Source organism: Chlamydotis macqueenii, chromosome 15 (assembly GCF_036417535.1).
Source record: "Chlamydotis macqueenii isolate bChlMac1 chromosome 15, bChlMac1.mat, whole genome shotgun sequence".
NCBI classification, from domain to species: Eukaryota; Metazoa; Chordata; class Aves; order Otidiformes; family Otididae; genus Chlamydotis; species Chlamydotis macqueenii.
This window is the reverse complement of record NC_141570.1, coordinates 11,897,065-11,922,968: the sequence shown is the minus strand read 5'-3', so window position 1 is coordinate 11,922,968 and position 25,904 is coordinate 11,897,065. Positions and strand designations below refer to the sequence as shown.

The following is a 25,904-nucleotide window of genomic DNA, read 5'->3' as shown; positions in this document are numbered from 1 at the left end:
GTAATAACCTTTGAGCAGCAGGGTCACCCCGCGTTGCACAGTCCCACAGTCTAATACCTATGGTGTCTCAGGTGTCCACCGTGCAGATATTAGAGATGTTAGCGTCCGCTACGTGAGCGGACACCCAAAACAACAAACTCTTCAGGTCAGTTTTATTAATAGCACAGTTCTGTTCCTCTAACACTTTTGTTAGAATCATTAAAATTGATTTATGTTCCTGGAAGCAGTGCTTCCCATCGTTCCTAGCCGCGTTGCCTCCCTTAGTCGAGGTGATGGATACTGCGCAGACTTCCCCAGTTTGGCTAGGTTTCTTTTTGGAGCCTTGCTCGGACTCGTTCCCGGCCGCTTACCTCCCTTCCTCGAGGTAACGAACTCACTGCGCAGGCTTCCTACCAATCGGCCGGGCATTCCCACCGGAATCACAATCTTCTAATCTTCACTACTTCTAACAAGTCCCTGTTTGGGCACCATTTGTGGGAATGTAGTCACGGACCCCTGCTGCATGCTAAGCGAAAATCATTTATTGTTACAACTTATGTGCTTATCTACCCTCCGATCGTCCAACCAGCACCAGGCATCCTCTATCTTGTTTTCCTTCTCTCGGAAAGTTCCTTGTTTCTCATTCCCGTGGCTTCTGATACTAGTCATCCCCAACAGTGCTCCAGCCCTCTGATCATCTCCGTGGCCTCCTCTGGACCTTCTCCAACAGCTCCACATCCTTCTGATATTGGGGGTTCCAGAGCTGGACGCAGCGCTGCAGGTGAGGGAGTACTCAGGGTTCAGCTTTCCATGCTCAACTGGTGTTTCACAAAGTCCTGTAGGAATTGGTGACATTCGGCGGTGCAGGAAGCAAGTTCCTCTTAGTCCCAGCAGCAGTTAGACATATTCTTATTTATTTTGTAGAACTACATTAATTCAGGGGCTGTACGTAGCAAAAATAGACAAGGGAGCAACCTCCTTATGCTGGGAGCAGCTTCAGCCCTGAGCAGCACCATGGCTGACACCCGTGCAGGCCGCGGTGGAATACAACAGGCAGTGCCTCTTGGGTTCCTAAAAGCACCTCAGCAACATGGTTTGGAAACAGGCCCAGGGACCCATCCTGCACCCCTGGGGCTGGACCCTTCAATACAGCCAGCAGCAGTCTGAGCAAGGCATCAGGTGAAGTGCAGCTACGTCCAACACTCACCTGGGTGGCTGAGGGAGGGGCTCACTACCATCATCCTTCAGACAACCACCCCCCCCATGCTGTGAAATTTGGAGGGCGTTAATGCACAGGTTTGAGGGTCCCAGCAGAGCTCCCAGCATTGCTCTAGGCATTTACTGCATGGCAAAGCGGGGCTGTGCACCTTTCCAGAAGAGCGGCTGCACAGTTGGACAAGGCTCTCGGGCTGCCCAGGGCTCTGCAGGAAGACTCTTCCCCCCGCCTCGACTGTTAAGGCCCTGTGGTCACCCACAGGCCACGATTGTCCTGATCAGCCCCACCTAGGCCGTCTCCACACGGCCCAGGAGCCTCAGTGATGCCCCAGCTGGGGCCTTCAGTCTGTACCTGAGCTGAGCTGCAGCTGCACCTATTCCCAGCTGTTTCTAGAGGGGGATTTAGGGGTTTGGACTAGATGATCTTCAACGGTCCCTTCCAGCTCGAGCCATTGTATAATTCTGTGCCTTACGGTGTATTACATCCACCTACTATTGCTCCTGGCTGAGCTCCCTGGATGGAGCCTGGCCATGGGTCATTCCTTGCCTTGTCTGGGGTGTTGGCTCTGCCCACTGTGGTCACGTAGGCCTGCCCTGGGGTTGTGTTCAGCTCCTGGCTGTGCAGGACAGTTCTACTCATCCCATCTAACTCACACCTACACCTCCTGTCCCACCTTTCCTGCCCTTGGTTTGTGTGCTGCTCCAGCGGCTCCTCCATCGCAGTAGGGACAGCAAGGCACCAGCTCAGCCCAGCACCTGGCAGTGGAGGCTATAGAGCCCAAAGAAGCTGTTTTCCATTCCCAGCAGCTGCAGCGGGAAGTCTCACAGACTCAAACTGTTTGTGCCTTTGGCAACACTCTGGATTTTCCCTCCCCTAGATCCTCCCATTGCTTCTGAAGACAGTGAACCCGCCCTGGCATGTGCCCTGCAGCGCTCCTGCCACAACAGAGGGACGGAGAACAGCTCCTCCCAGCCTTCGCACCCTGTCATAGGACGAGCTTTTAACTCGTGAGAAAAATCTTCCTTCTTATCCCACAGGAGCCTCTGGTGAGGAACCCCATGGAAGTCTAGGTAGCCGATGTTGATCCATTCACAGACTTTTCCTGGTGGCTGGAGCCAGGTGTTCCCCTGTCCCATCCAGGCCTGCCATCAACACTGGGCAGGACACAGAGTACAGTTCTTGCCTTTGCTTAGTAAATCTCTTCAGGCTAATTGTGATTTCAGGATGCTGCAGCAAATGGAACAGCACCTCTTGACTACCCACTACAGCAGACAAAAGAACTAAGTAGCTATTTCTGCAGGGAGCTGATCTGCAGGATTATGGACCGGAGCAGCTCTTGTGCACCCTCTGCCCGCACTCAGACTAGAGCCTCCAACAGGAGGGCTGTTCTGGAAAACTGAACTGGGCTGACTGGAAAGCTGCCTGGCAGAAAAGAACCTGTGGGTGCTGGTTAATAGCCATCTGAATATGAGCCCACAGTGTGCCCAGGTGGCCAAGAGCATTCTCGGCACTGGTGAGGCCGCATTTCGAATGCTGTGTACAGTTTTGGGCCCCTCTCTACCAGAAAGGCGTTGAGTAGCTGGAGCACGTCCAGAGACGGGCAACGAAGCTGGTGAGGGGTCTGGAGCACAAGTCTCGTGAGGAGCGGCTGAGGGAACTGGGGTTGTTCAGTCTGGAGAAGAGGAGGCTGAGGGGAGACCTCATCGCTCTCTACAGCTGCCTGAGAGGAGGCTGGAGCGAGGTGAGGGTTGATCTCCCAAGTAACAAGCAATAGGATGAAACGGCCTCAAGTTGTGCCAGGGGAGGTTTAGATTGGATATTAGGAAAAATTTCTTCACCTAAAGGGTTGTCAAGCACTGGAACAGGCTGCCCAGGGCAGTGGCTGAGTCACTGTCCCTGGAGGGATTTAAAAGCAGCGTAGATGTGGTGCTTAGGGACACGGTTCACGGGTGGACTTGGCAGGGCTAGGTTAACGGTTGGACTTGATGATCTTAAAGGTCTTTTCCAACCATAATGATTCGATGATTGTAACAGTTTCTGACACAGCAGCAGAATCCAGAGCCACTATAAGAGAAAGTGAAATGCTAAGAACTGTACTAAGGAGTTGTACGTTTTAATGTTCATCACAATGTGCTGCACGGGGACCGGTGGTAACTTGCAATTGGCTTCAAACAGTAATGTTCTGGTTTTGTTAGTGAGGGGGGCCTAAGGTGGCAGCTTCTGTAGGAAACCGCTGGAAGTTGCTCCCCTTTGTTCAGTGGACTCAGCTGGGCCTAGGGCGGACCCGCTGCTGGACAAGGCCAAGGCAATTGGTAGCAGAATGTCCCGTGATAACGCCTCTGCGATAACGTATTTAAGTAGGGGAACACAGAAAAAAAAAAAGAGAGAAGATGTGAAGCGGCTGAGCAGGGGGCAGAGAGGGGGAGGCGCGAGCCTTGTGGGCCTTGCAGGCCTCACCCTCTGGCCTCCCACCGGGCAGCCGACTGGGCCTGACTCGGCCCGGCTGCAAGAAGTAGAGAGGAGATGAGAAGTGAATAAGATGTAAAAAGGATCCTTAGAGGCGTCTGCCAGCCTGTTGTGAGGAACGGCTGCAGACGCCAAGGTCAGTGAAGAAGGAGGGGGAGGAGTAATGTGGCTCCTGGCCAAGATTCCCCTGCAGCCTGTGGTGCAGCCCATGGTGGAGCAGGTTGTCCCCCTGCAGCCCATGGAGGTCCACGGAGGGGCAGAGATCCACCTGCAGCCCGTGGAGGACCCCACGCCAGAGCAGGTGGAGGCCTGAAGGCAGCTGTGGCCCGTGGAGGGCCCGCTGGGACAGCTGTTCTAGAGGGACTGCACCCGTGGAAGAGATGACCCACACCGGAGCAGTTTCACGAAGGACTGTGGCCCGTGGGAGGGACCCCACGCTGGAGCAGGGGAGGAATGCGAGGAGTTCTTCCCCCGACGATGATACAGCGGCGTAAAACAACGCGTGATGAACTGACCGCGACCCCCATTCCCTTTTCCCCCGCCCTGTGCCGCTCGGGAGGGGAGGTAGTATAGATAATGTTAAGCCTGGGAAGAGGGAGGGGTGGGGGGAGCTTATCTTGTTCCCTGTCTCATTCTCCTCCTAATTTTAGAAATAAATGAGCGTTTTTCCCCAAGTCGAGTCTGTTTTGCCCGTGATGGTAACTTTAAGGATTTCTCCCCGTCCTTATCTCAAACCTTGAGCCATTTTCCTTATATCATCTCCTCCTATTCTCTCGGAGGGTGGGGGGAGTGAGAGAGAGACTGCTAGTCTGGTCCCGATCGGGGCTGAACTATGACAGAGCCAATCGTGTATACTTTGCATCACCAGAACTAAAATGATTTCTCCTATTTCCTGACAGCCATCTCTGGGAATAAGAGATGGGCAGCTCTGGACACGCTTAGTATCCAAAGTCAAGTTCCTCCTGTGTTGTTCATTACGACCACCTGTGAGTAACCCAGATGCTCCTTCAGCGGTTAAGTGGAATTCGATGCTACGCTTGTATTTGGTAAGCTAATGACTCTGCATTTGAACCTCATAATGCTCTCCATGGACTGAAAAACAAAAACCCACCAAGCTTTCTTAGAACTGTGCTGCAGAAATAAGAAAACATTTATTTTTGTTAGTAGATACATTTGTACACAGCTCAGTGAAATAATGCTATATTCTCAGTCATTTTTCTGTAATTTATGTAGGACCCAAAGTATCTGGAAAATGTTCTTAAAAACCTAATTTTCAGGCTGTAAAGGAAATTGCGCTCTAAAGAATTATAGCTGGATGACAGGAGCTATGCATTCAGAGAGCATACGGGGAATCAAGGTTCTCTGCTGACTGAGACCAAAGTTACATGAAAAAAATCTGAATGCATCTGCATCTTTCCTTACAGATGAGCTCACTGTACAGGGCTGGGGAGAAAGCTAAGAAACCTGGCTACACCACACCACAGTGGACAAGGAGGGGCTTCCATAAGAAGACGTGCTTCTAACACAACAGTAAGGGCACATGGGAAGCTCAGGACAAAGAACATGTCTTTAGACTGGTGTCCCTGCAGCTTTTTTCTTTGCACCCTGACGGGGAGAGGCCATGACCTTCTCCAGATCAATCACTGGCTCCTCTGTGATGGGTTTTCCTTCTTTCTGCCACTGTGCAAGGATCATGGCTCGGAGCAGAGGCGGGTATGGAAGGTACCGAATGGTTTCCTCTGGCACTGGGGTGAATTTCTTGAAGGCCTCCTCCTCATGCTTGGGCACCATACGCCAGTCATGGTACATGACTTTGTCAATCTCTCTCACTTCTTCTTCGGTTTTGCCTGAGAAAAGATGATGAACAACAGTGGACAATGCTACAGACAATCAACTTCCTCTGGGAAACGCAGCAAAGCGTCAGCTCGCCGGTATCAAAGATGCGACAAAACAGTAAAGGAAGTTTTTAGAGGATCAGACAGGATCTTCCCTGCTATACTACAGGATCCCACTTCCATCCTTGGAAACCAAACCAGAAACAGGCTGAAAGGACTACAGGCAAGTCGTTCCAATTCTCTTAATTTAAAATGTCACTTCACCTCTCTGTGGTTCAGATTCCATGGCTAAGGAAGGAGAGTAATTTCTCTCGACACTGGTGAAAGTTCCCTGGGAAATGTAACATTACGAATACTCAACAACTTTAAAGCTTTTGAATGAGAATGTTTCAAAAACTCTAGTATGTGACAATCATATGCCTAATATATAGCAGTTTTAAGAAGGGAAATTCACTTGCTCAACTCCAAGCATTAATTTGAAATCCCAGTTACTTGCCATCACTCCTGTTTCACTGTTGATTTTACCTGGGATACCCTCACGTGTTCATTCTCTGCCTTGCTTTCGGTGTCCTGGAACAGACCAATGCCTCATCTCATCCCCCCTTCGCACTGTCTGTCCTCACACTCAGCCTCCCACAGGGCTCCTCAGGAACGCACTCCGTGAGGGCTGGACCCCAGCATTTCAAACCAAAACAGGGAGAAGTTCTCTTCTTATTAGCAGATCCGAGAAAAACAAGCGTCCCAAGCAGGAAGGCTGTGCTTTCCCCACAGCTCCCTCCCGCACACCGGTCCCGCCTAGGGATGCTCTCTCCAGACCTCGTGTGCAGGAGAACAAGCCGGATTTACCTCGGAAGGTCAGGTAGCCCCAGGCTCTTCCGTGATCCATGTTCTGCAAAGAAAACGAGAAGCCGTTGAGGCCGGGGGGCGTGCGCGGGGCGGGGGCCCGCAGCCCGCCCCGGGCCGGCCGTACCTCGGCCGTGTAGTCCGCCTTGACCCTGGCGATCACCCAGTAGCAGGGCTCGTCGTGCGCCCACAGCCAGGACTTGCGGGTGACGGTGCGGCCCACGCCGAAGCGCGGCAGGCGGCAGAGCAGCGCGAAGAGCCGGTTCTCGTTCCGCGCGTCCTCCCAGGCCCGAACCGGCAGTCGCTTCTGCGTCAGGGGCCGCCTCATGCTCTCGTAGTCCAGGGCGAAGCGCTCCGACTCCCGCGGCCGGTTCTTCAGCGCCCGGTACTCGCGGATCTTCTTGGCCGCGGCGGCGATGGGCCGGTACAGCTTCTTGCGCGCCATGGCGCCGCCCGCCCGCGGCCGCCGCTTCCCGTCCCGCCCGGAAGCCGCCGCCGGACCGCTGGTGCCGCGGCCCAGCCGCCCGGCCGGTCCCGCCTCGCCCCGGCCGAGAAGCAGCACGGAAGGCGCGGCTCGGAGCATCGCTCCCCGGGACGGGACGGCACCCGGCCCCCGGACCGCTCCGGCCGGGGAGTGCCGGCGCCGCGAGGCAGGGCCTGCAGCGGGGCTGGCTGGGTCCGCGCCTGGATTTTGGCAACAGACTGGTGAATTAAACCTGTCAGCAGAAAGTTTTGGGTGTGGGTTTTTTTTGTTTCTTTGTTTGTTTTGGGGTTTTTTTTTTTGTTTTTGTATTGTTTGTTTGGGTTTTTTTTTTTTTCTTTTTCTTTTTAAACCCATATCTTACACCCAAGGAAACGCATCCATTCCAGTAGTGCCATGGGGTTCTTTGCCAAAGGTGCTGGGCCCTGCAGGTACCGGGTTTTGTTGGCCTGGGGAGGAAAAATGGAGGGTGGGGAGCATGGGCTGCACAAAAAACCCAGCAAAACGCCCGTTTTAAAGGCTGTTAACCCTCTCTCCTAAGGAGGTGCATCTCTCCTGAAGAAGAGTTGTGGCAAGGGGGACAGACCTGATCAAATCATCTACCTGGACTTGTGCAAGGCATTTGACACTGTCCTGCACGACATCCTTCTCTCTAAACTGGAGGGACGTGGCTTTCATGGACGGACCACTCGGTGGATAAGGAGTTGGCTGGATGGCCGCACTCAGAGAGTGGTGGTCAACGGCTCGATGTCCAGGAGGAGACCAGTGATGAGTGGCATCCCTCAGGGGTCCGTGTTGGGCCCAGTCCTGTTTAACGTCTTTGTCGGCAACATGGACAGTGGGATGGAGCGCACCCTCAGCAAGTTTGCCAATGACACCAAGCTGTGTGGTGCCGCCGACACGCTGGAAGGGAGGGATGCCATCCAGAGGGACCCTGACAGGCTGGAGAGGTGGGCCCGTGCCAACCTCATGGAGTTCAACCAGGCCAAGGGCAAGGTCCTGCACCTGGGTCGTGGCAATCCCAAGCACAAACACAGGCTGGGCGGAGAATGGATTGAGAGCAGCCCTGAGGAGAAGGACTTGGGAGTGCTGGTGGACGAGAAGCTCAACGTGAGCAGGCAATGCGCCCTTGAGGCAGAGAAGGCCAACCGCATCCTGGGCTGCATCAAGAGAAGCATGGCCAGCAGGTCGAGGGAGGGGATTCTGCCCCTCTACTCTGCCCTGGTGAGACCCCACCTGGAGTAGTGTGTCCAGCTCTGGAGCCCCCAACATCAGAAGGACGTGGAGCTGTTTGAGAGGGTCCAGAGGAGGCCACGCAGATGATGGGAGGGCTGGAGCAGCTCTGCTGTGAGGCCAGGCTGAGAGAGCTGGGGCTGTTCAGCCTGGAGAAGAGGAGGCTCCGGGGAGACCTGAGAGCGGCTCCCAGTGCCTAAAGGGGGCTGGTGGGAAAGGTGGGGAGAGACTCTTCAGCAGGGCCTGCTGTGACAGGATGAGGGGTCATGGGCTTAAAATAGAGGGAGGGAGATTCAGACTGGACGTAAGGAAGACATTTTTCACACTGCGGGTGGTGGAGCACTGTCCCAGGCTGCCCAGCGAGGCGGTGGATGCCCCATCCCTGGAAACATTCCAGGCCAGGTTGGCCGGGGCTCTGAGCAACCTGATCTGGTTGGAGATGTCCCTGCTTCTTGCAGGGGGGCTGGACTGGGTGGCCTTGAAAAGTCCCTTCCCATCCCATTCTGTAATTCTATGATTCTACTTGACCTCAGCCCACTGAAATCTGGGAGGAAAAGCGGAGTCATTAAACCACTCACTACAGGGTGCAGAGCGGGCGGCGCGTTCTGTTGGGCTGTGCAGTATCAAGGTGTGGGTGTCGTGTCCTTTCAGGCACCTACATCCAGGTTTCTAAGGGGGACGGACCGGAAGAGGACACAGTAACACTTGAAAAATTGTGACACTGGCTCAGTCAGACACACAGAAAGGAAGGGCACAGCGAGACGTCAGGGAAAAACTGATGCAGCTCTGCAACAGCCGGCCAAAGGCAGCCCGTCCCGGCTGCTGGGGCAGGGGAGCGAGAACGGGGCGTGCTGGACAGCCCAGCACCCCCTGCCCCGCCCGGCGGGGGGGCGGCAGCTACCGGCGCTGCCGGTCACGAATGTCCCCTGGTACCGGAGAGCCTGGCGAGCCGGCAGCCCGACAGCGAGGGGCCGCCACGGGATTCTTCGTTTGCTTTTCCCGGACGTGAAATATCCGGTTAAAGAAGCCCCCTTCACGCCGGGGCGCGACAGACGCAGGGGAGCCCCCGGCACCCGGGAGAGCGGGGGCTGCAGCGACGCACTGCCGCCCGGCCCGGCCCCGCTCCCCCCGCTGCGCTCAGCACAACGCCCCCCGCTCCACAGCTCCCGCCGAGCCGCCGGCCCCCTCCCCGCCCCACGCCAGCCCGACGCCATCACGCTACCGCCCGTCCAATCGGCGCCGCAGCCGCGGCCACGCCTCGGCCGGTGACAGCCCGCCCGCCCACGTGACGGGGGCTGGCCAATCCGCGCTGCCCCCCTCCCCCGCTGCGAGTGCCGTGCTGTCCCGGCAGGCGCTGCGCGGTGCGGCTGGTGGCTGTGTCGGTAAGATGGCGGCCGTGAGTCTGAGGCTCGGAGACCTGGTGTGGTGAGTGACACTGCAGGCCGGGCGGCGGCGGGGCTGAGCGGGGCGCCGGCCGCGGTGGACGGACGGACGGGCGGGCGGTGGCGGGGCGGCTGGCTCTTGCGGAAGGAGGCTGAAGCTCCGCCTGTGGCAGCGGAGGCGCAGGCGGGGCGGCGGCGGCGGGGCTGCGCTCGGCCCGGCGGAGCCCGGCGGGGCGGGAGCCGGGGCAGCGCTGTCACCCCGTAGCCACAGGGAACCACAAGGTGTGGCTGTGGGGAGGGAGGGGCTTGGCAGGGCAGGCGGCGGGGGGAGGCAGTGTGGGGCCGCGGGGCTGGGTTGGAGCGGGCCGAGGGCAGCTCGGCTTCTGGCCGGGCCGGTACCGGAGGCTGACGGGAGGCGGCGCGTAAATGCACCTGTGTGAGGTGGAGAGGGGTGAGGGGAACGGGCCGGAGGGGCGATCGCTGCGGGGCTCGGTTGGAAATACGATCTCCTCCCAAGGGAGGCGTAAATAAATTAGAAAGTGTTTAGGGACAGCGACCATGCCACTCGGCCGTACTTCAATGAAGTGACACAACAGTCTGGGCAAACAGCGGGGTTTTTTTTGCAGTTTAGGATATCCCTTGAAGCTCACAGAAGCCCTTTCCCCATGTTGCTCCAGTTTGACCCTCAAATAGAGAGCTGTGATATTGTATTTCTGGATCAGGAGAACCAAGGGGATTCCGTTGAGCCCTGTAAGCGCTGATCTTTAAGTGCATAGACTCTATGGTACTTGATAGGCTAGGGTGTCCTGCTAGGGCTTGCAAGAAATAGCTAATCCCCAACACGCAAGTGCATGCATTTATATTTATATCCCAGATAAAAAGAAGCGCGTGCTCCAGGCTGTGGCAACTGCAGTTTCTCACCTGAAAAATTGACAGTGCTGTGAAGTTGTCTAATTTATATAGCAAAGTAAGTAAAGATTGGTTCCTTTTAGCAAATTTGTTTTCACATGAGGACTTGGGGAGTGTACTACTCTCAATGTTGGAATGCAGATTATCCTGCTTTAGTTTTGTACATGACAGCCTCAGCAGGTACTATCCCTAGAGCCACCGTGGAGGAGCTGTGACAATAAGACAGTAACAGATGAAAGGCTTTGATGAGTGTCTTGTTCGGTACAAAAATGGAAGCATCGGATAAGAGACACGGTCACGGTTACAGCTCTCAACAACGTTCCTGCCTGACCATCGCTACTGAATCGTCTGGGTAGCCTTGCCATCTCAGGAGGGGCTGCAGTGCTACTTTCTGAAAATTTTTGGTTCAGGAGCTGGCAGGCTCTGCAGGTTCTTTGCCAGTCTCTGGCAAGACGATGACTGATAAGGACTGGTGAGAATACTGCAGCCTGAGTAAGTGACAAGGGTAAGATAATGGTAAAGCCATCATGCTGAGGGCTAAGACTAATGTCTCTCTTCATCTTCTGTGAAGAAATAGTTTTGTGTGGTTTTCATAGTGGAAACATTTGCAAGCATAGCAAATAAACTTTCCTGCCTTTCTTGTGGCTCTTTTGTAACTTTAGCATGTCTTATTGTGGTGGCGAGCACCTGAAGAAAGTGATAATGGAACACTTGTTCAGGGGCTCCTGCCATTAATGCTTTCCTCTGAGAACTTCTAAGAATCTCAGCTCTCTGAGCTGGAAATCAATGGCTGCTGTTGCTCACTAGGCTGTTCTTGCCAGGTGGATATAAGTTGCCAACCTGAACTTTGATTTGATTGCTTGCATCAATACTTTTTTTTTCAGTTCCTTGTGAGGGAATATCCAGTCTTACAAGAGCAATTAGCACTATAGCGCTGTATCTTCCAGGCAGTAGCTATGCTGCTGCTGCTCTGTTCACTTAAATTCTGATAGTCCAGCGAGTTCATGAAGACTGTTTAGAGGCTTAGTTTGGGTGCAGGTATCTAACAGTATAATACTTGTGTGTCAGCTGCATGTCTTGCCTTTCATGGTAGGTTTTCACTGTGAGTTGTGACTCAAGTTCTTAATATGAAAAATATGATGTAATGCAAAAAGGTAGACACGGGGTAGTTGTTTTTTTTATCTGGTTCTAGTGCCTAATACTTTCTTTTTTTCTCTAGGGGGAAGCTGGGCCGGTATCCTCCATGGCCAGGAAAGGTGAGGTTTGTTTTGGTTTTTTTTATTGTTGCTTTCTTGGTTTGTTTTGATTTGTTTCCTTCTGTGCAGAGAAAGCTTTGCCCGAAAGCTTTTCTGTTAAAGATTAATATTGAGTGGGTTTTTTTGTTTGTTTGTTTTTTAAAATACATACCCCACAAATCTGAAATGTGAATGAGTTCAGGACTTTATTTGGTCTAGAAGTTCAGCCTGTCACTAACAGCTGTTAGTTCAGATGGAATGAAAAGCGACAGAGAGCAGTTCACCCAGCTCTGAAGCTGATTGTGTTTCCCAGATTTAGTTATTTGATCCCTATCACTTTCTGTAAGACAGATTTCTTTCCTCCCATAGTAAATTGGTTAAATGCACTGTGTGAAATAATACAAATAAAGAGTCTGACTTCTCAAGATACTGTTTTAGAGCTATGTTTTTTGAGTAATAATTCTTGGGGTAGGGAGTAATTAAACTTTCTCTTCTGGTTTTGTTTTTGTTTTTTTTTTTTTTTTTCCTCTGATGAAAGGCCAAAAAGACTTAAAAAAAATGGATGGGCCATTTTTATTATTTCTACTTCTCGGAAGGAACTTTGTTTTTACTTCTGGAGTAAGTGTGAGGACTAAGCATGCTGATGTAACAGCATGCAGCAGGGAAAAGTATTGTCAGTGTGGCTGACAACCATAAATTTTGGTTAGTGGATCAAGTTAAGTCCAGGTTTCCTGAAGTCTTTCAGCTGTCACATGTGTAACTGAATGACAGGTTTTCTCTTTGCTAATATTTTGAACTTTGTAAGCAATCTATTCTGGGAGTAAAGACCAAACTCTAAAATTTACATTTAGAAGTTACCTAAGTGGAACAAACTTTATTAATGCCATGTGGCTTTATAAGTTTTCAAAAAGATTGCTACCTTATCTGTTGGGGATAGGGAGAAGAAAACCTCACTAAGAATGTAGTGATGCATCAGTGGAGTTTGGGTCCTTTTTCACTCTGCTGCAGTGTACTCATATAAGGAGATACATGGCTTACATCTTTACTTGAAAGACTGATAACAGATTCGAATTCTTTTCCTAGTCAGATTTAAAAAAATAAGCAAAAATAAATTACAGTAGCTGTAACATGTGACAGTAAAATCACAGAGTATAAGTTTTCATTATATACTTTTTAACTTTCACTTCTAATCACCTTCAGATTGTTAATCCACCTAAAGATCTGAAGAAACCTCGTGGAAAAAAGTGCTTCTTTGTGAAGTTTTTTGGAACAGAAGATCAGTATGTACCTGCTTGTTTTCATCTGGTGAAAATATTGTGACATATAATACGAATCTTCCATGGAATAAATACTTACTAACACAGTGCAGTGTAACTTTGCAAAGGATTGTATTTCATGTACCTGCAAAAAAAAGTCAACAGTTACTGCATGCTATAGCTGCTCACGTGGGTGTGTGAAGACTGTAAAGACTTATGTGCTCAGTCATGTTAGGATTTTAGTTGCCACTGTGATGGAAAGTTCTTGGTAGCTTGCCATTTTTTAGAGGAGTAAATGTGATGTGACTGAGTTAGATTTTAGCCTGTAACCATGTATAAGAAAGGCACAGCTAAGAGTATCCATTTGTTTTTCTGCCAGAAGAATAGAACAGCTATAAACTTGCTATTTGTAAAATAATATACTGTCATACCTGGTGACTGAAAACATTCTTGCTGTGCTTTGGGAAGACTTTACGGTATAGGAAAGCCAAAACTGTTGTAGACTACCTTTTTGCAAAGTAGAATTTGTTGAATCCAAACATGCGGACAGAATCATAGTTGCCTTAGATGCTTACAAACTGGGGAAAAAAAACCCCAAACCTGAGAACTTAAGTATTTAATGAAACTGAAAATTATTTTTCTGATTTTTTGGTTTTCCCCTTTATTTTCTGCTATTTTGCATTAAGTCATACAGTAAGGGAGAAAACTAGAAATATCTGCGAAAGACTAGAAAAATATTTACTTTTTGGAAAGAAGGTAAATAGAACTGAGACCATTTAATGCATGTTTCTTAAGAAAGTTATTTTTGACTGTTAAATTATTTTTGCTCAATATTTAAAAATAATTTTCCATTAAGAACTGAGGTCTAAACTTGGTAGAGTAGCAGTGAGTGCTGCATACTAACAGGAACGTTTGTTGGATCTCTAGTAATGTGAGGCAAGTGAAAGTTGATTTGAGGGCAGAGAGTGTTTTTTGGGAGTGGCATTGTTAAACATGGTTATTTGAGCTAATCAAGTTCTAAAACTTGAGGAGATTGTTCTCGATTCTTCTGTTTCATGTTACTGAATCAAATACAGAGATGTTTTGTATTAAGACAAGTTTGGAAAAAATGGTCATATGTCTGGGGTACTGTAGCTGAGATTAGCAGCGTGATTGCAAATGAGGAGGTCAGAGCTGCAAAATAATCAGGATTTATTGCACTGTTCTAGAGCTCTGGCTAGGGAAAATCCAGTCATCTGGCACCAAAAGGTAGTGTAGTCGTTGTCTTGTGTGCAATTTAATAATTTCCTGCTAGATAACCGTGATTTAGAAGTTTGCTCACTTTGGCATACCCTACCTGAAAATGAAATAGAAATAAATGTTCTCCTTTTAAAATAATACTGATGGATGGAACACAGAGAAGCTTGTGTGCCTCTTCTGTCCTGACTTGGAACTTCGAAAGAGTGTGCTGGTTAGAACTGTGCTGTTCTAACCAGTGTGGTGCTTGAGAACATCCTTATCTTTGAGCATAATCGATGAACCAAATCAGAAAAAAATGCAACCAATTTTGCTTGAAATGTGAGCATGAAGAGAAAATCCCTTTACTTATTTTGTGCAAGTGAACGAATGTGTTTTGCAAATACTTTTTTCTAGGTGTGTGTAAACAGTAAGTGGAAATACATAACTGACAAAATGTCACTACTCTACAATAATGAACAGCATGAGGAATAGGAGGATGCAAAGCTCCATCACCGACTGTAGTCTGTGGTGTGATGAGTACACTGACTCATACTGATACTGTAGTGCACATTGCTTCTCTTTTCTCGCACTTCACTCTTTCTGCCACTTTGAAGTTTGTGCACTGACATTACTATACTACTGGTCCATTTTTACAACTCTTCTATTACTGCCTTACTCTGTCAAGGTTTAACAGGTGAGGATATAGATATAAGCTATTTGCCTGTTGTCCTGTGTGTGTCAGGTGAAGGTGATGCTAGTTGCTGGGTAGAATCCGTCTCACAAACTTCTGAGGGTGGTTGCCAGCCAGTTTGTTGATGGGTAGGCAATCTCAGGCTTGATGGTCTTATTTTCTTCTGAGGATTCCCAAGTGACTGCTGTGACCAGAAATGCCACTGTTTCAGGCTAGTTAAAAATTGTTTCCTCCTGACTTACGTGGCTCCAGTTTGCCATACCAAAGATTAAGGAGAAAGCTGCTTAGAAGTAAGAACTAGTGTGCATGCATCTGAGTGTGGTGGACGGGTGAATAAAAAATACTGGTGAATTTGGAAGTGGTTTTGGTGTAGTGTTGGTTATTTCTGAAGTTCTGAATAGCTTTGGATATGGCATGGACGAAAATGCTTTTTTTTTTTTTTTTTCTTTCCCTGTGAATTGCACACTGATATTTACTGGCCTGGTGTGATGCTGCAGTGATTATGGAAATACATTAACTGGCAGGCTGTAAGTAGTTTTGGCCAAAGACATGAAAGTGAGAGCATGAGTGCATACTGTCTCTTAGAGACTGTGCTCTAAGACCTGGCTTTTGATAAAGGTTCTGCTGAGCTCTGTGGTCCGTATGTTTATTGTGTTCATGGAAAGTGCTTCTGTCACTTTCAAAGTCACAGATCTTCTGGAAGATAAGAATTCTCTACCCATGGAAGAAGAACTTGGTTATATGTTTAAACTGTGAAGTACACCTATGGTTTACCACAGTGAAAGCCACCTTGATCTTCGTAATAGTAATGTAATTTCCATGTGCTATTCTAAGTGATTGCCTTAATTGTGATGCACATACTCATGTAATGTCTCTTATTAACTTGTTCTCCAAACTAATAAGGAGATTTTTGTAGTCTGCCTTGGAGTTCTCTTTCCGAATGTCTCGTCTTAGACTAAGTCACGTTAAAAGGATTCTTTATCTAAAATCAATAAGATGTTTCCTGCCACTAGACCTGGCAAGCGTGTAACAACATCCAATTATGGGAGTATAAGCAACATTTTTAATTTAGTCTTTCTAAATAGCAATGGAACTTTGACCTCTTGTCTGTGTTTCTAACTGTGTTTTTTCAGGTAGTTTTAAGATCCCCTTTTATTACCCAAGCTATAATCTTGTCATAGGAAATATTTGTAGATGATTCCGGTAGTCAAGTACTGCAATGTAAGAACTTACACGTTGCTGTATACGTGCATTTATTGCTCTTAGTAGTCAGAACTAGTAGCCTGGCAGGTCCATAGCCTACAAGTCTTTCTTGGTGTGCTTTACACAGTTCAAAATATTCTTAGGTTTCATGGCCTGCCTCAGAATTCATTATGACATTGTCAAAACTGAAAAAAACCCTTGCTTTGAAGGTGTCATTCTACTATGTGTCATAGAAGTAGTAGGGAGAGTCCTGCAGTCATCAGAGATGCGTGTTCAAACACACTCACCCACCTCTCATCCTACCCTCTTCCCCCCTTAGATATTCCGTAATAGCCAAATGGTCTTGAAGTCATGTGTATCAAAGTCTTAATTGGAAGACTTTGCAGTCTTTGCAGTCCATTCTTACTGACAGCACCTTTTTGAAACATCAGTAGAAAACTAAATAGTCTCACTATATGTAGTGGGGTCAAGGTGCACTTCCTAATTCAATATATTAAGGAAAAATTAAAGGAAGCTTGCAATCTAAGATAAGTATAATAATCTGCAACGTATTTCCATCAGGCACAGCACTTGCTGCCTTCCCGTCTTCCATATCCTGTTGGGATGCAAACACCTACCCTCTTCTGCCAGTGTTCTCCCTGATGTTCCAGGAGAGAGAAATTTCTGGATGTAGTCTTTCTAAAATGTTCTTTCAGGTCCTGACATCAGAAAACACTTGCTTAAAGTTTGTCAGGTGCTGGACACGGTGCTCTTTGGCCATCTGAGGAGCCAGAGGGTAAGGGTAAGATGACGGAGAGGGTTAGCTTACATTGCTGGTGTTTCTCAGTTAGGCAAATTATCCCGTGCAGAGTTATGTTGCTGTAGCCAGACTGCTATATGGTACTGGCAGCTGGAATTTGCAGAGTACGGTAGCCGAAAATTACTGCAGTCAAAACTTTTCTGCCTCTTACTGATGTCTTTGGATGTGTAGGTACTTTGCAAAATTTTTTTATTGCACAGATTTGAAAAAATCTAAGAATTTCTTTCATTGTTGCCCTGATACTTGTTTTCTTTTGCTAAGTATCGCCTTCTGTTAGCTGCATGGAGGTTTGTTCTTATTTACTGTGGTCATTTTTATGTGGTTTTTTGTTTTGTTTTGTTTTGTTTTTTTCCCATTAAGAGGTTTACATACTGAATTTCAGAGGTCAACCATTTGAGTTGTTTTACTGATGAAAATTGAGGCATTCCCTTTTAACAGGCTTGTCAGCCTCACCTCTGTGCCTGGCAAGGTCATGGAGCAGATTCTCCTGGAAACCATGCTAAGACACACGGAGAGCAAGGAGGTGGTTGGTGACAGCCAGCATGGCTTCACCAAGGGCGGATCGTGCCTGCCCAATCTGGTGGCCTTCTATGACGGGGTGACAGCATTGGTGGACAAGGGACGAGCAACGGATATCATCTACCTGGACTTGTGCAAAGCTTTTGACACTGTCCCACACGACATCCTTCTCTCTAAACTGGAGAGACATGGCTTTGATGGACGGACCACTCGGTGGACAAGGAGTTGGCTGGATGGCCGCACTCAGAGAGTGGTGGTCAACGGCTCAGTGTCCAGGAGAAGACTGGTGATGAGTGGTGTCCCTCAGGGGTCCGTGTTGGGCCCGGCCCTGTTTAACATCTTTGTCGGCGACATGGACAGTGGGATGGAGTGCACCCTCAGCAAGTTTGCCGATAACACCAAGCTGTGTGGTGCCGCCGACACTCTGGAAGGGAGGGATGCCATCCAGAGGGACCCTGACAGGCTGGAGAGGTGGGCCCGTGCCAACCTCATGAAGTTCAACCAGGCCAAGGGCAAGGTCCTGCACCTGGGTCGTGGCAATCCCAGGCACAAATCCAGGCTGGGCGGGGAATGGATTGAGAGCAGCCCTCAGGAGAAGGACTTGGGAGTGCTGGTGGACAAGAAGCTCAACATGAGCAGGCAATGCGCCCTTGCGGCCCAGAAGGCCAACTGCATCCTGGGCTGCATCAAGAGAAGCGTGGCCAGCAGGTCGAGGGAGGTGATTCTCCCCCTCTACTCTGCCCTGGTGAGACCCCACCTGGAGTACTGTGTCCAGTTCTGGAGCCCCCAACATCAGAAGGACGTGGAGCTGTTGGAGAGGGTCCAGAGGAGGCCACGCAGATGATGGGAGGGCTGGAGCAGCTCTGCTGAGGCCAGGCTGAGAGAGCTGGGGTTGTTCAGCCTGGAGAAGAGGAGGCTCCAGGGAGACCTTACAGCGGTCTTCCAGTACCTCAGGGAGGCCTACAAGAAAGATGGGGAGAGGCTGTTCAGCAGGGCCTGTTGGGATAGGATGAGGGGTAATGGTTTTAAGACAGTGGGAGGTAGATTTATATTGGATATTAGGAAAAAATTTTTCATACTGAGGGTGGTGGAGCACTGTCCCAGGTTGCCCAGAGAGGTGGTGGATGCCCCATCCCTGGAAACGTTCAAGGCCAGGTTGGCCGGGACTGTGAGCAACCTGATCTGGGTGGAGATGTCCCTGCTCCTGGCAGGGGGGTTGGACTAGATGACCTTTGAAGGTCCCTTCCAACCCTAACCATTCTATGATTCTGTGAACAGCAGGAAACCAGTCTTAGTTTCTCTGTTGTGTGGTCATATACCCTGGACTTATAAATAACCAAGCAGTTTTCTTTTGACTTTCAAAATTGCTTGTGTTAGCATTTAATGTGGACATCTAAACTGCTACAGTGTAAAAACTTTATGGCGATTTTCCCAGACTGTAGTAAGTAATAGAAATTTGGAGATACAATGCCACTGTTTTCTGTGCCAGACTGTAAGGCTTGTAAAAAGGTGAGTTTTGGGGATATTCTTCCACTTTCCTTTCTCCGCTTTATCATTGGGAATTTATATCTTCAGACTGGAAGAGAGTGACAAGCATATCATGGATTTAAATCTGATATCTCTGGTTGCATCTTTTCTGTGCCACTGTTCTCACACAGCTCTGGGTCACTTTTGTACTTGCCTCTGCTTTACAAGAATTCTGAATTTTGATTATTGTTCCTGAATGTGACATGGATTTTGCATGAATAGTGGTTTTATAAGAATGATGTTTTGGAGAGGATGAGGAAGGATATGGAGAAATGAGCAGAGAAACCCATTACTGACATATCTCTTCTACATCTTTTCACTTTCCATTTAGCTCCTTGTTTACAGGTACCAGATGACTCTGTGCAGCAGCATGAATACAACTTCATTTTAAATATGACATCTTCAGTAATGTAATCTCACTAATGCTTTTCTAGGGTGTTAATTTCTTGCTGAGTCAGGAGAGAAATAGTAGTTCCTTTTATATGTTGCATCCTAGAGACCTCTTATCTAAAGATCTGCCTTCATTGTCACTGAGGTTATTGCTTAGCAGGCAGAGATCTTGGGTATAAACATGAATGATTTTGTTTGGTGGAAAGTTCTTTTGTTTTCAAGTATTTGAAACATTGCACACAAATGCTTTAATGGACATCTGGTATCAAAAGACATGGTCATATCTTACAGAGGTTTGTCCAGGTCGGTGACACAGGATAAACTGGAAAGGAAAAGACTGTTTTGGGGTTGTTTGGGTTTTTTGTTTGTTTTTGAGATCTCTTTTTCTTTTTTTTTCAGCTAGCTCTTTGTCCTGGGGGATCACAAGTGCCAAGATGCACCTTCAAAGCCAGGAGCCAGAAAGCTTTGTGCTTCAGGCTTTCTCCACACCCAAGGAAAACTAGTGAGAGAGGAAGCTAATGAACATGTGCAGTGAGGAGGGATAGGAAGTGCAGAAACCAAAGAGAACACCTTGATAGAAAAAAAAAAAGTTATTTTTATTTAGAAATTCAAATCTGGTAACAACATTTAACATGCTTTATTATAATCTACTCCAAAATTTTCTTTTCTTTATGTGCATAATGGAAGGGCTTCTCATGAGCTGATGTCTAGTACCTAGGGATGCTTTGTCACTGAGTGCCACACAGAGGAGCTTTACAATATAAGAGAGTTTTAAGGTATGTTTCACTACAATGTCTGTGCCGCTAGGAGCGATTCTCGGAATAGCTGCTGGACAGCAGGCTTTAGTCTGAAAGTAGTGTTTTGTCTTGTTATATTACGTTAAGTCAGTCATTATGAAGATTATGTGAACTAAGCAAGAGGATTCAGCTTTGCATGCAAAAGAGTACTGGGTTCTGCTTCCAGGCTGTGGTGGAATCATGGTATAGGCTATACTGGTAGCGTGGAGAGGATGAGAGTGTTTTATACAACCAGTTCAAGCAGGAGGCCTCATCTCTCGAAGTGGTGACCCAAAAAGTTTCAGTCTACCTTAAGGAAGTTGATTCCTGACTACAAACAATGGCTAATGCCAGTGAAGAGAAAGGTCTCTGTGAAATTTTAAAGAGTTTACTGAGCTTTACTACTTTGTGAAGAGAGGACAAGCAAGATCCAGCCAAGCATTATTATTATTATTTTCACCTTTATGATCAGTTTAGCTGTATAACATGATGCTTACAGTGTCAGGAGCTAGACTGCACTAGAGAATATTTAAAACCCATAATTGTGGCTAGTCAGTGTTTGTAACATAGAAATGTTTTGGGACCAGAGAAGATCAGTTTGACTGGTTTTTACCGTGTGCTGGGCTGCTGTGTACTAAGAAGCACTGTTTGCCATCCTAGCTCAGGAAGAGCTTTTCTAAAACTTACACAGGTCTGTTTTCATTCAGTAGGATGGAAATAGCTTTGTAACAGTGTGGCTGATAACCCTGGGCTTGGATCTGGGGAGAGAGGAAGTCCAATCTCTGTGAGAGCCACAAGGAATGTTGAAGGCAAAGGCATTCCCTTAAGCCACAGTGAAGGAGTGATAGAAGAGCTTGTCAGCTTGAAGGAAAGTGGACTTGTCACCCTGTACTTGACCACTTAACCATTTGGTGAATGTCAAGAAGTCCTGTTTAGCAGAAGTGGAAACAGGGAAGTAATTTGAACTTCCTCATAGGGCTGTAGTCAGGTTAATACTCCGCTACTGTACCAGTTTATTTTAAAATATCAACGGTGAAGAAAACACTTCTTTTTCCTCAAAAGTTAAAATGTTGTTTTTCTGTATAATATCAAGGTACATCAGAAATATGTTCAGCAGTGAGCTGTGATGTTTATGCTTGCTCTATTTGTGGTCAGCACCATTGTGAGATACATAGTTTTGTTCTTTTCTCCAGTTTTTGCAGACACTTGTGTGTGCACAGTATGTTTGAGGAAAGGATTGATGGCTTAGAACAGCCTCTCAAGCAGATTTGTATTACTGGCTACCTTACGTGAAGGCATGTGATTGTGGGTGTTCCTCCTGGTGATACAAGAGCAGTCACTAGCCTGCCTTTTTTCTAAACAAGTACCTATGATTGCATCCAAAAGCTGTCTTGCTGATAGAGAATATGAATAATGCTTAGAGCGGAGAACTGCTAAAATCAGAGGATATAAAACTTGAGAGAGAAACCAAGTAAAATTGCCAGAAGAAAGTTCTCAGTGAAAGCAGAAATCACAGCCATTCAGGTTGTAGAAAGCAAGTGAGTTTGGGCTGCTGTCATCGGGTGCTCTGGAGAAAAAAATGTGTATCTGTGTTTCTAAAAGTGGCGTTGTTGAGAAAGTTACTGTTTGGAGAATATAACTAACTTCTTTTAATGTTTCTAGTGCTTGGATCAAAGTGGAGCAACTGAAACCTTATCACCTGCACAAAGAGGAAATGATAAAGATTAACAAGGGTAAGCGCTTCCAGCAAGCCGTGGATGCTGTAGAGGAGTTTCTTAGAAAAACCAAAGGCAAAGACCAGGTGAGTGGGTTCTTTTTAAGTGTGTGCATCAAAACAAGTCTTGTCATGAATGATGGTCAGATGTGATTCTATATGAAAGGAGACTGTTGCCTCTGACATGTTGAGGAGGGGCTCATTTTAATTCCTTTGGTGTTTTTCTCCCCCTCTCCCCCACCCCCCATCCTCTCTTCTTCTCCATTTCGTCTTGTTTGGTGGGGAAAAAGCGTTGTTAAACTGGTGGAGAAGCTGAAGAGGCTAACTGATCTGCTTATGATGACTAGGGAAATCAGTCTTAAGTCTTGAGCTATTATGTGATATCTACTAATCTTGTCTTTATTATATTGGAAATGCATATATGTGCATGCACTCCCAGCAAGTCTTCAAGTGGCCTGTTCTGTTACTCGCTTACTTAAACTGATGCGATTGTGCAGGAGAACTAACCAGGAACTTCAGTCACCGACTTCAAAGGGTTAACAAGTATCTAGTTTTCAAGTTACTGTGCTGTTGTTTTGCTTGATAGTAATCAGCACAGGGTCCTTCACATCCTTGGTTTTGCATGAAAATCATTCCAGCTCTTCTCTTCTTTCCTTACCATCTTCTATTCTGTAATCTCTCAGGCATTTTCCCATAACTCCAATGAAGAGAAGAATCGGCGTAATTCCAGTGAAGAAAGAGGCAAGCAATCTGCTGGTGAAGAGAAACGCAAAGCCAGTTTGTCTGAAGGGAAGTTGAAGAAGGGCACAGGGGAAGGAAAAAAGAGGGTCTCTTCTGTATCGTCAGAGAGAGGATCAAAATCACCTTTGAAAAGAGCCCAGGATCAGAGCCCCCGAAAGCGGGGGCGTCCACCCAAGGATGAGAAGGTTTGTGTTGTGCATGTCCGCCAGTGCCCTGTGGACTTTGCAGACGGACTCTAGGCACCTTCACTAACAGGCCAGCAGGAAGAGTCAGTTCAGTATCAGGTTTTTTTAAGCTGTTCCATGTTGCTACTTCTAGGTCATTTGGCTGTCTGATACCTTTGGGAAGCATATTGTTGATTCTTCCTGTAATTTTTACCGGTTAGTTATTTTGAGTGGCTCTGTTCATATCTTTGAGAGGGCTTAAGAGCTGTATCGTGAGACTCCGCCTTTCATCTTGCCATCCCTCAAGTTCAGTTTGTGTGGGAAGGATTAGTGAAGAGATGTGGATCTTCATCCGATTCCTGACTTCTTCCATCTCATCTGCTTTGTGTGATTAAGTGATCAGTAGTCACTCAACTTCACCCTCAGTACTTACAGAGGGTGGGGTGTTCTGAAGTGCTAGGGCTTAAAGAAGAAACTCTTGTAGCCTGGGGAATCTGCCAGAAGAATTAATTGTGTTCATTTCAGCTTCTTTGTTACAGGATATATTTCCATCCTCCATTATAAAGGTCCAACCTTGGAGCATTATTATTTATCCCCATTACTTCCCTTTTATTTCTGGATGTTGTGGCAGCAACGATAGCTGCCAATAATTTGGCTACCTTCATCTAGAGTTCCAGCTTTTTTATTGTGGAACTCACTGTTGTGGTCCAGATCTTCCTTTTCCAAATGGATAGTTATTTCAGTGGATTATTACAATGCACACGCTCCATCAGAAACTGCATCTGAAGACCTTTGGGAGACTTCAGCTGATACGCCGTGCAGCAGCCTGCTTGCTCACCTGTTCTTCAACATCTCTGCTTTCAGTGCACTTCAGGATATGAGTCAAGATGGTAGTCTTTGATCTCCAAAATTGTGACTGGATTTGCCATCGCTGATTGAACAGCAAACTCTTTCTTGATGTAGTAAAATGAAGCTGATTATCTCAGATATTAGCTATGAAGGAAATACTGGCTTTTCTTTCCAGCCAGCTTCTGTTAAATCAGGCCGTATAACAAAGCCCATCCGTTTCTCCGTTTGGGGGGAGTTTGGGGAGGGGAGGAATGGATGCATATTTCTGAATTCTTACTAATAATTACAGAACTTGTGGCTTGACTGATGCAGGAAAACACTTTACTGGCAACATACTTTCACCTTTCAAAGTGTCTTGCTATGAGCATGTTTTATCTTCACATATTTCTGTTACAATAAGCCACAAGGCCTTTTTTTTCCCCACTTGCAAAATGCTTCTGTGTCTTTAAGCTAGATTCATTCAAAAATTGATCAAAACTAATGTCTGGGAGAATTCTAATTGTGCTGATACATGGCATGCTTAGGTTTTACTGTATTAGCTACCTCAGTGAGTTAATTGTGGTAGTAGGAATTATTTTACTGGCAAATTGCAAGTGGAGTGGTTTTAAATAGCTTATCACAAAGAGATGGCCAGCTATGTGATAAATGTCTGGCCACAGACGATGAAAACAAGCAGGCTAATGGAGGAAAGTAGCCTTATAGCTTCTGGAAAGTATGGTACCAACAATTAAAGAAATTGCCATGAAAATGTAACAGTGCTGCCTTAATACTATTTTTCAGCCTGTGAAATAGTTTTAAAATCTTATCTTCTTGCCTGATTCTTGTAATTTTCCCAAATTTTTAGGCCCAGGGTAGAAAATATTTATGTCGCTGACCTGAATTACTGTAGGGTTGGGATTTGGGGGTTTTTGCCCCATCATAACCCAAATTCTGGCTTTACAAGTAAGAAGGATGCTCAAAATTCAAGAATCCAGTTGTTGCTGAGGTGTACTAGAAGTGCTCTGTAGGCATACATGATCATTCAAATACTCTCGCTTTTAAGCTTATATGAATATTTTCAAAGGACCAACATGACTTGCTGGGTATCAGAGAAGGTTTCATCCATGATGTGCCAGCTGAAACAGCAGCGTCGTCTCTAAGGAGAGAATTTTAGTGTGCAAGGCTCTCCCTAGACTGAAAAGACACTTTAAGGTTGGAGACTGATGTCTAAATTGTCCCTGCTAACAGATGAAACAGTTGTGACAATCTAGGTTACCTCCAGGAGTCTTGCTCTTACCTTTTTTTGCAGAGTGCTATTCTCTTGTGGTTCTGCATGGACACTAAGGTATATCGTGCATTTTCAGGAAGTAATTTTGGAGGGAAGATATTGTGATTCCATTTCTGAACCCTCATTTCAGGAAGATAATGCATACTATCCGGAAGTCCTCCACACTCTTTTCGTATAGCGTAAAGACCTATATGTCTACAGCATATGTCTGTGACCTACAGCATAAAGACCTATTTTAACCTATGTATCTTGGGGAAGTAAGAAAGAAAAACTTTAATCTGCTCAACAGTAAAAAACCTGGTGCATTAAGTATTATCCTGACATTACAAATCGGGGCCTGTTGAGTGAATGGGGCAGTCCACATACCAAGTTCTGTCTCGTGGATTCTGCAAACTTGAGCAGATGTGACTATCAGCCTCATGCTTTGAAGATTCTGCTGTTAACAGGTAGGCTACTTTTTTATGCCAGTGGAGGATTAGAAGAGTTCAGACCTCTGACTGTGGTGATGTTCCTCACCCATTTGTTTAGCTTTTTGCATCTGTCGGAGGACAATGCTGGATCGAGTGTGTTTGTTTGCTTCTCTGCTCGTTGTATGATTACATGATTCTTCTTCCATATGAAGAATGGATTCTCGAGAAGCTGTAACTGTGGTTGAATTCCTTCCCTGGCAGTTCATGTTTTCTTCACCTCATCTGTGTTGATAATACACTGTCTGTTTAAATATGAACTCTTCATGCAAAGACTTGTGAAATGGAAGGCATTTGTACTGCTTTTCAAAACTCTATGTGTGCTCATGTGATCAACGTGCTGTGGCCAGCCAGTGAGCCAGGTTGTAAGCTCTTTCTGATCCTCCTTTTGTCTCCTCAGGACCTTACAATTCCAGAATCAAGTACAGTGAAGAGAGTGATGACTGGAACAGTGGCTGGATTTAAATGGCCACCAAGCGTCAGTGAGGTGAGAAACTTCACAACATATGCAATCTAGGAACTGAGCTTGTGTAAGCAAATGTAGAACCTTTTGTCTGGGCTGTAAAATAGTGAGATCTTCTCTTCCTCCTGTGGGAACAAAATAAGACACTCTCATTCTATCATTCTGTAGTGTAACAAGGCTAGACGATAGCCTGTGTACTTAAGAACTATGCTGGGGAATGAGATTTCAGTATTTGTGGAACCATTTGCAGATTCACACTTAACTTACTGCACTCATTTTTG

At 47.1% G+C, this 25,904-nt stretch overlaps 2 protein-coding genes across 8 annotated transcripts in view; one reads left to right on the top strand and one right to left on the bottom strand.

Annotated features, from left to right (window-relative positions):
* Positions 1-4,788: 4,788 nt before the first annotated feature.
* Positions 4,789-6,814, bottom strand: MRPS34 (mitochondrial ribosomal protein S34). The gene is made up of 3 exons (XM_086760236.1): positions 6,467-6,814; positions 6,343-6,385; positions 4,789-5,508 (listed from the first exon to the last, which is right to left on the bottom strand). The coding sequence occupies exons 1-3, from the start codon at positions 6,782-6,784 to the stop codon at positions 5,231-5,233; spliced, it is 639 nt and encodes a 212-aa protein (XP_086616362.1). The 5' UTR covers positions 6,785-6,814; the 3' UTR covers positions 4,789-5,230.
* Positions 6,815-9,397: 2,583 nt separating this feature from the next.
* Positions 9,398-25,904, top strand: part of GLYR1 (glyoxylate reductase 1 homolog) — a 28,463-nt gene continuing 11,956 nt past the window's right edge. For 3 of the 7 annotated variants that reach the window (XM_086760231.1, XM_086760229.1, XM_086760230.1), the window contains exons 1-6: positions 9,398-9,478; positions 11,564-11,600; positions 12,780-12,859; positions 21,621-21,759; positions 22,356-22,598; positions 25,561-25,647. In XM_086760231.1, the coding sequence (XP_086616357.1) occupies positions 9,441-9,478; positions 11,564-11,600; positions 12,780-12,859; positions 21,621-21,759; positions 22,356-22,598; positions 25,561-25,647 (624 nt within the window). In that variant the 5' untranslated portion in view covers positions 9,398-9,440. Of the gene's footprint in view, positions 9,479-10,061; positions 10,186-10,309; positions 10,403-11,563; positions 11,601-12,779; positions 12,860-21,620; positions 21,760-22,355; positions 22,599-25,560; positions 25,648-25,904 lie in introns of all 7 variants that reach the window. The other 4 variants (XM_086760233.1, XM_086760232.1, XM_086760234.1 and 1 more) reach the window with 4 other exon arrangements.

What these genes read in the sequence shown, in the direction of transcription:
- MRPS34 (XM_086760236.1), bottom strand. Translation starts at nt 6,784, where the DNA reads ATGGCGCGCAAGAAGCTGTACCGGCCCATCGCCGCCGCGGCCAAGAAG. An exon ending in AGGCGGACTACACGGCCGAG is followed by an intron (nt 6,386 to 6,466) that starts GTACGGCCGGCC and finishes TTTTCTTTGCAG; the next exon opens with AACATGGATCACGGAAGAGC. An exon ending in GGGCTACCTGACCTTCCGAG is followed by an intron (nt 5,509 to 6,342) that starts GTAAATCCGGCT and finishes ATCTTTTCTCAG; the next exon opens with GCAAAACCGAAGAAGAAGTG.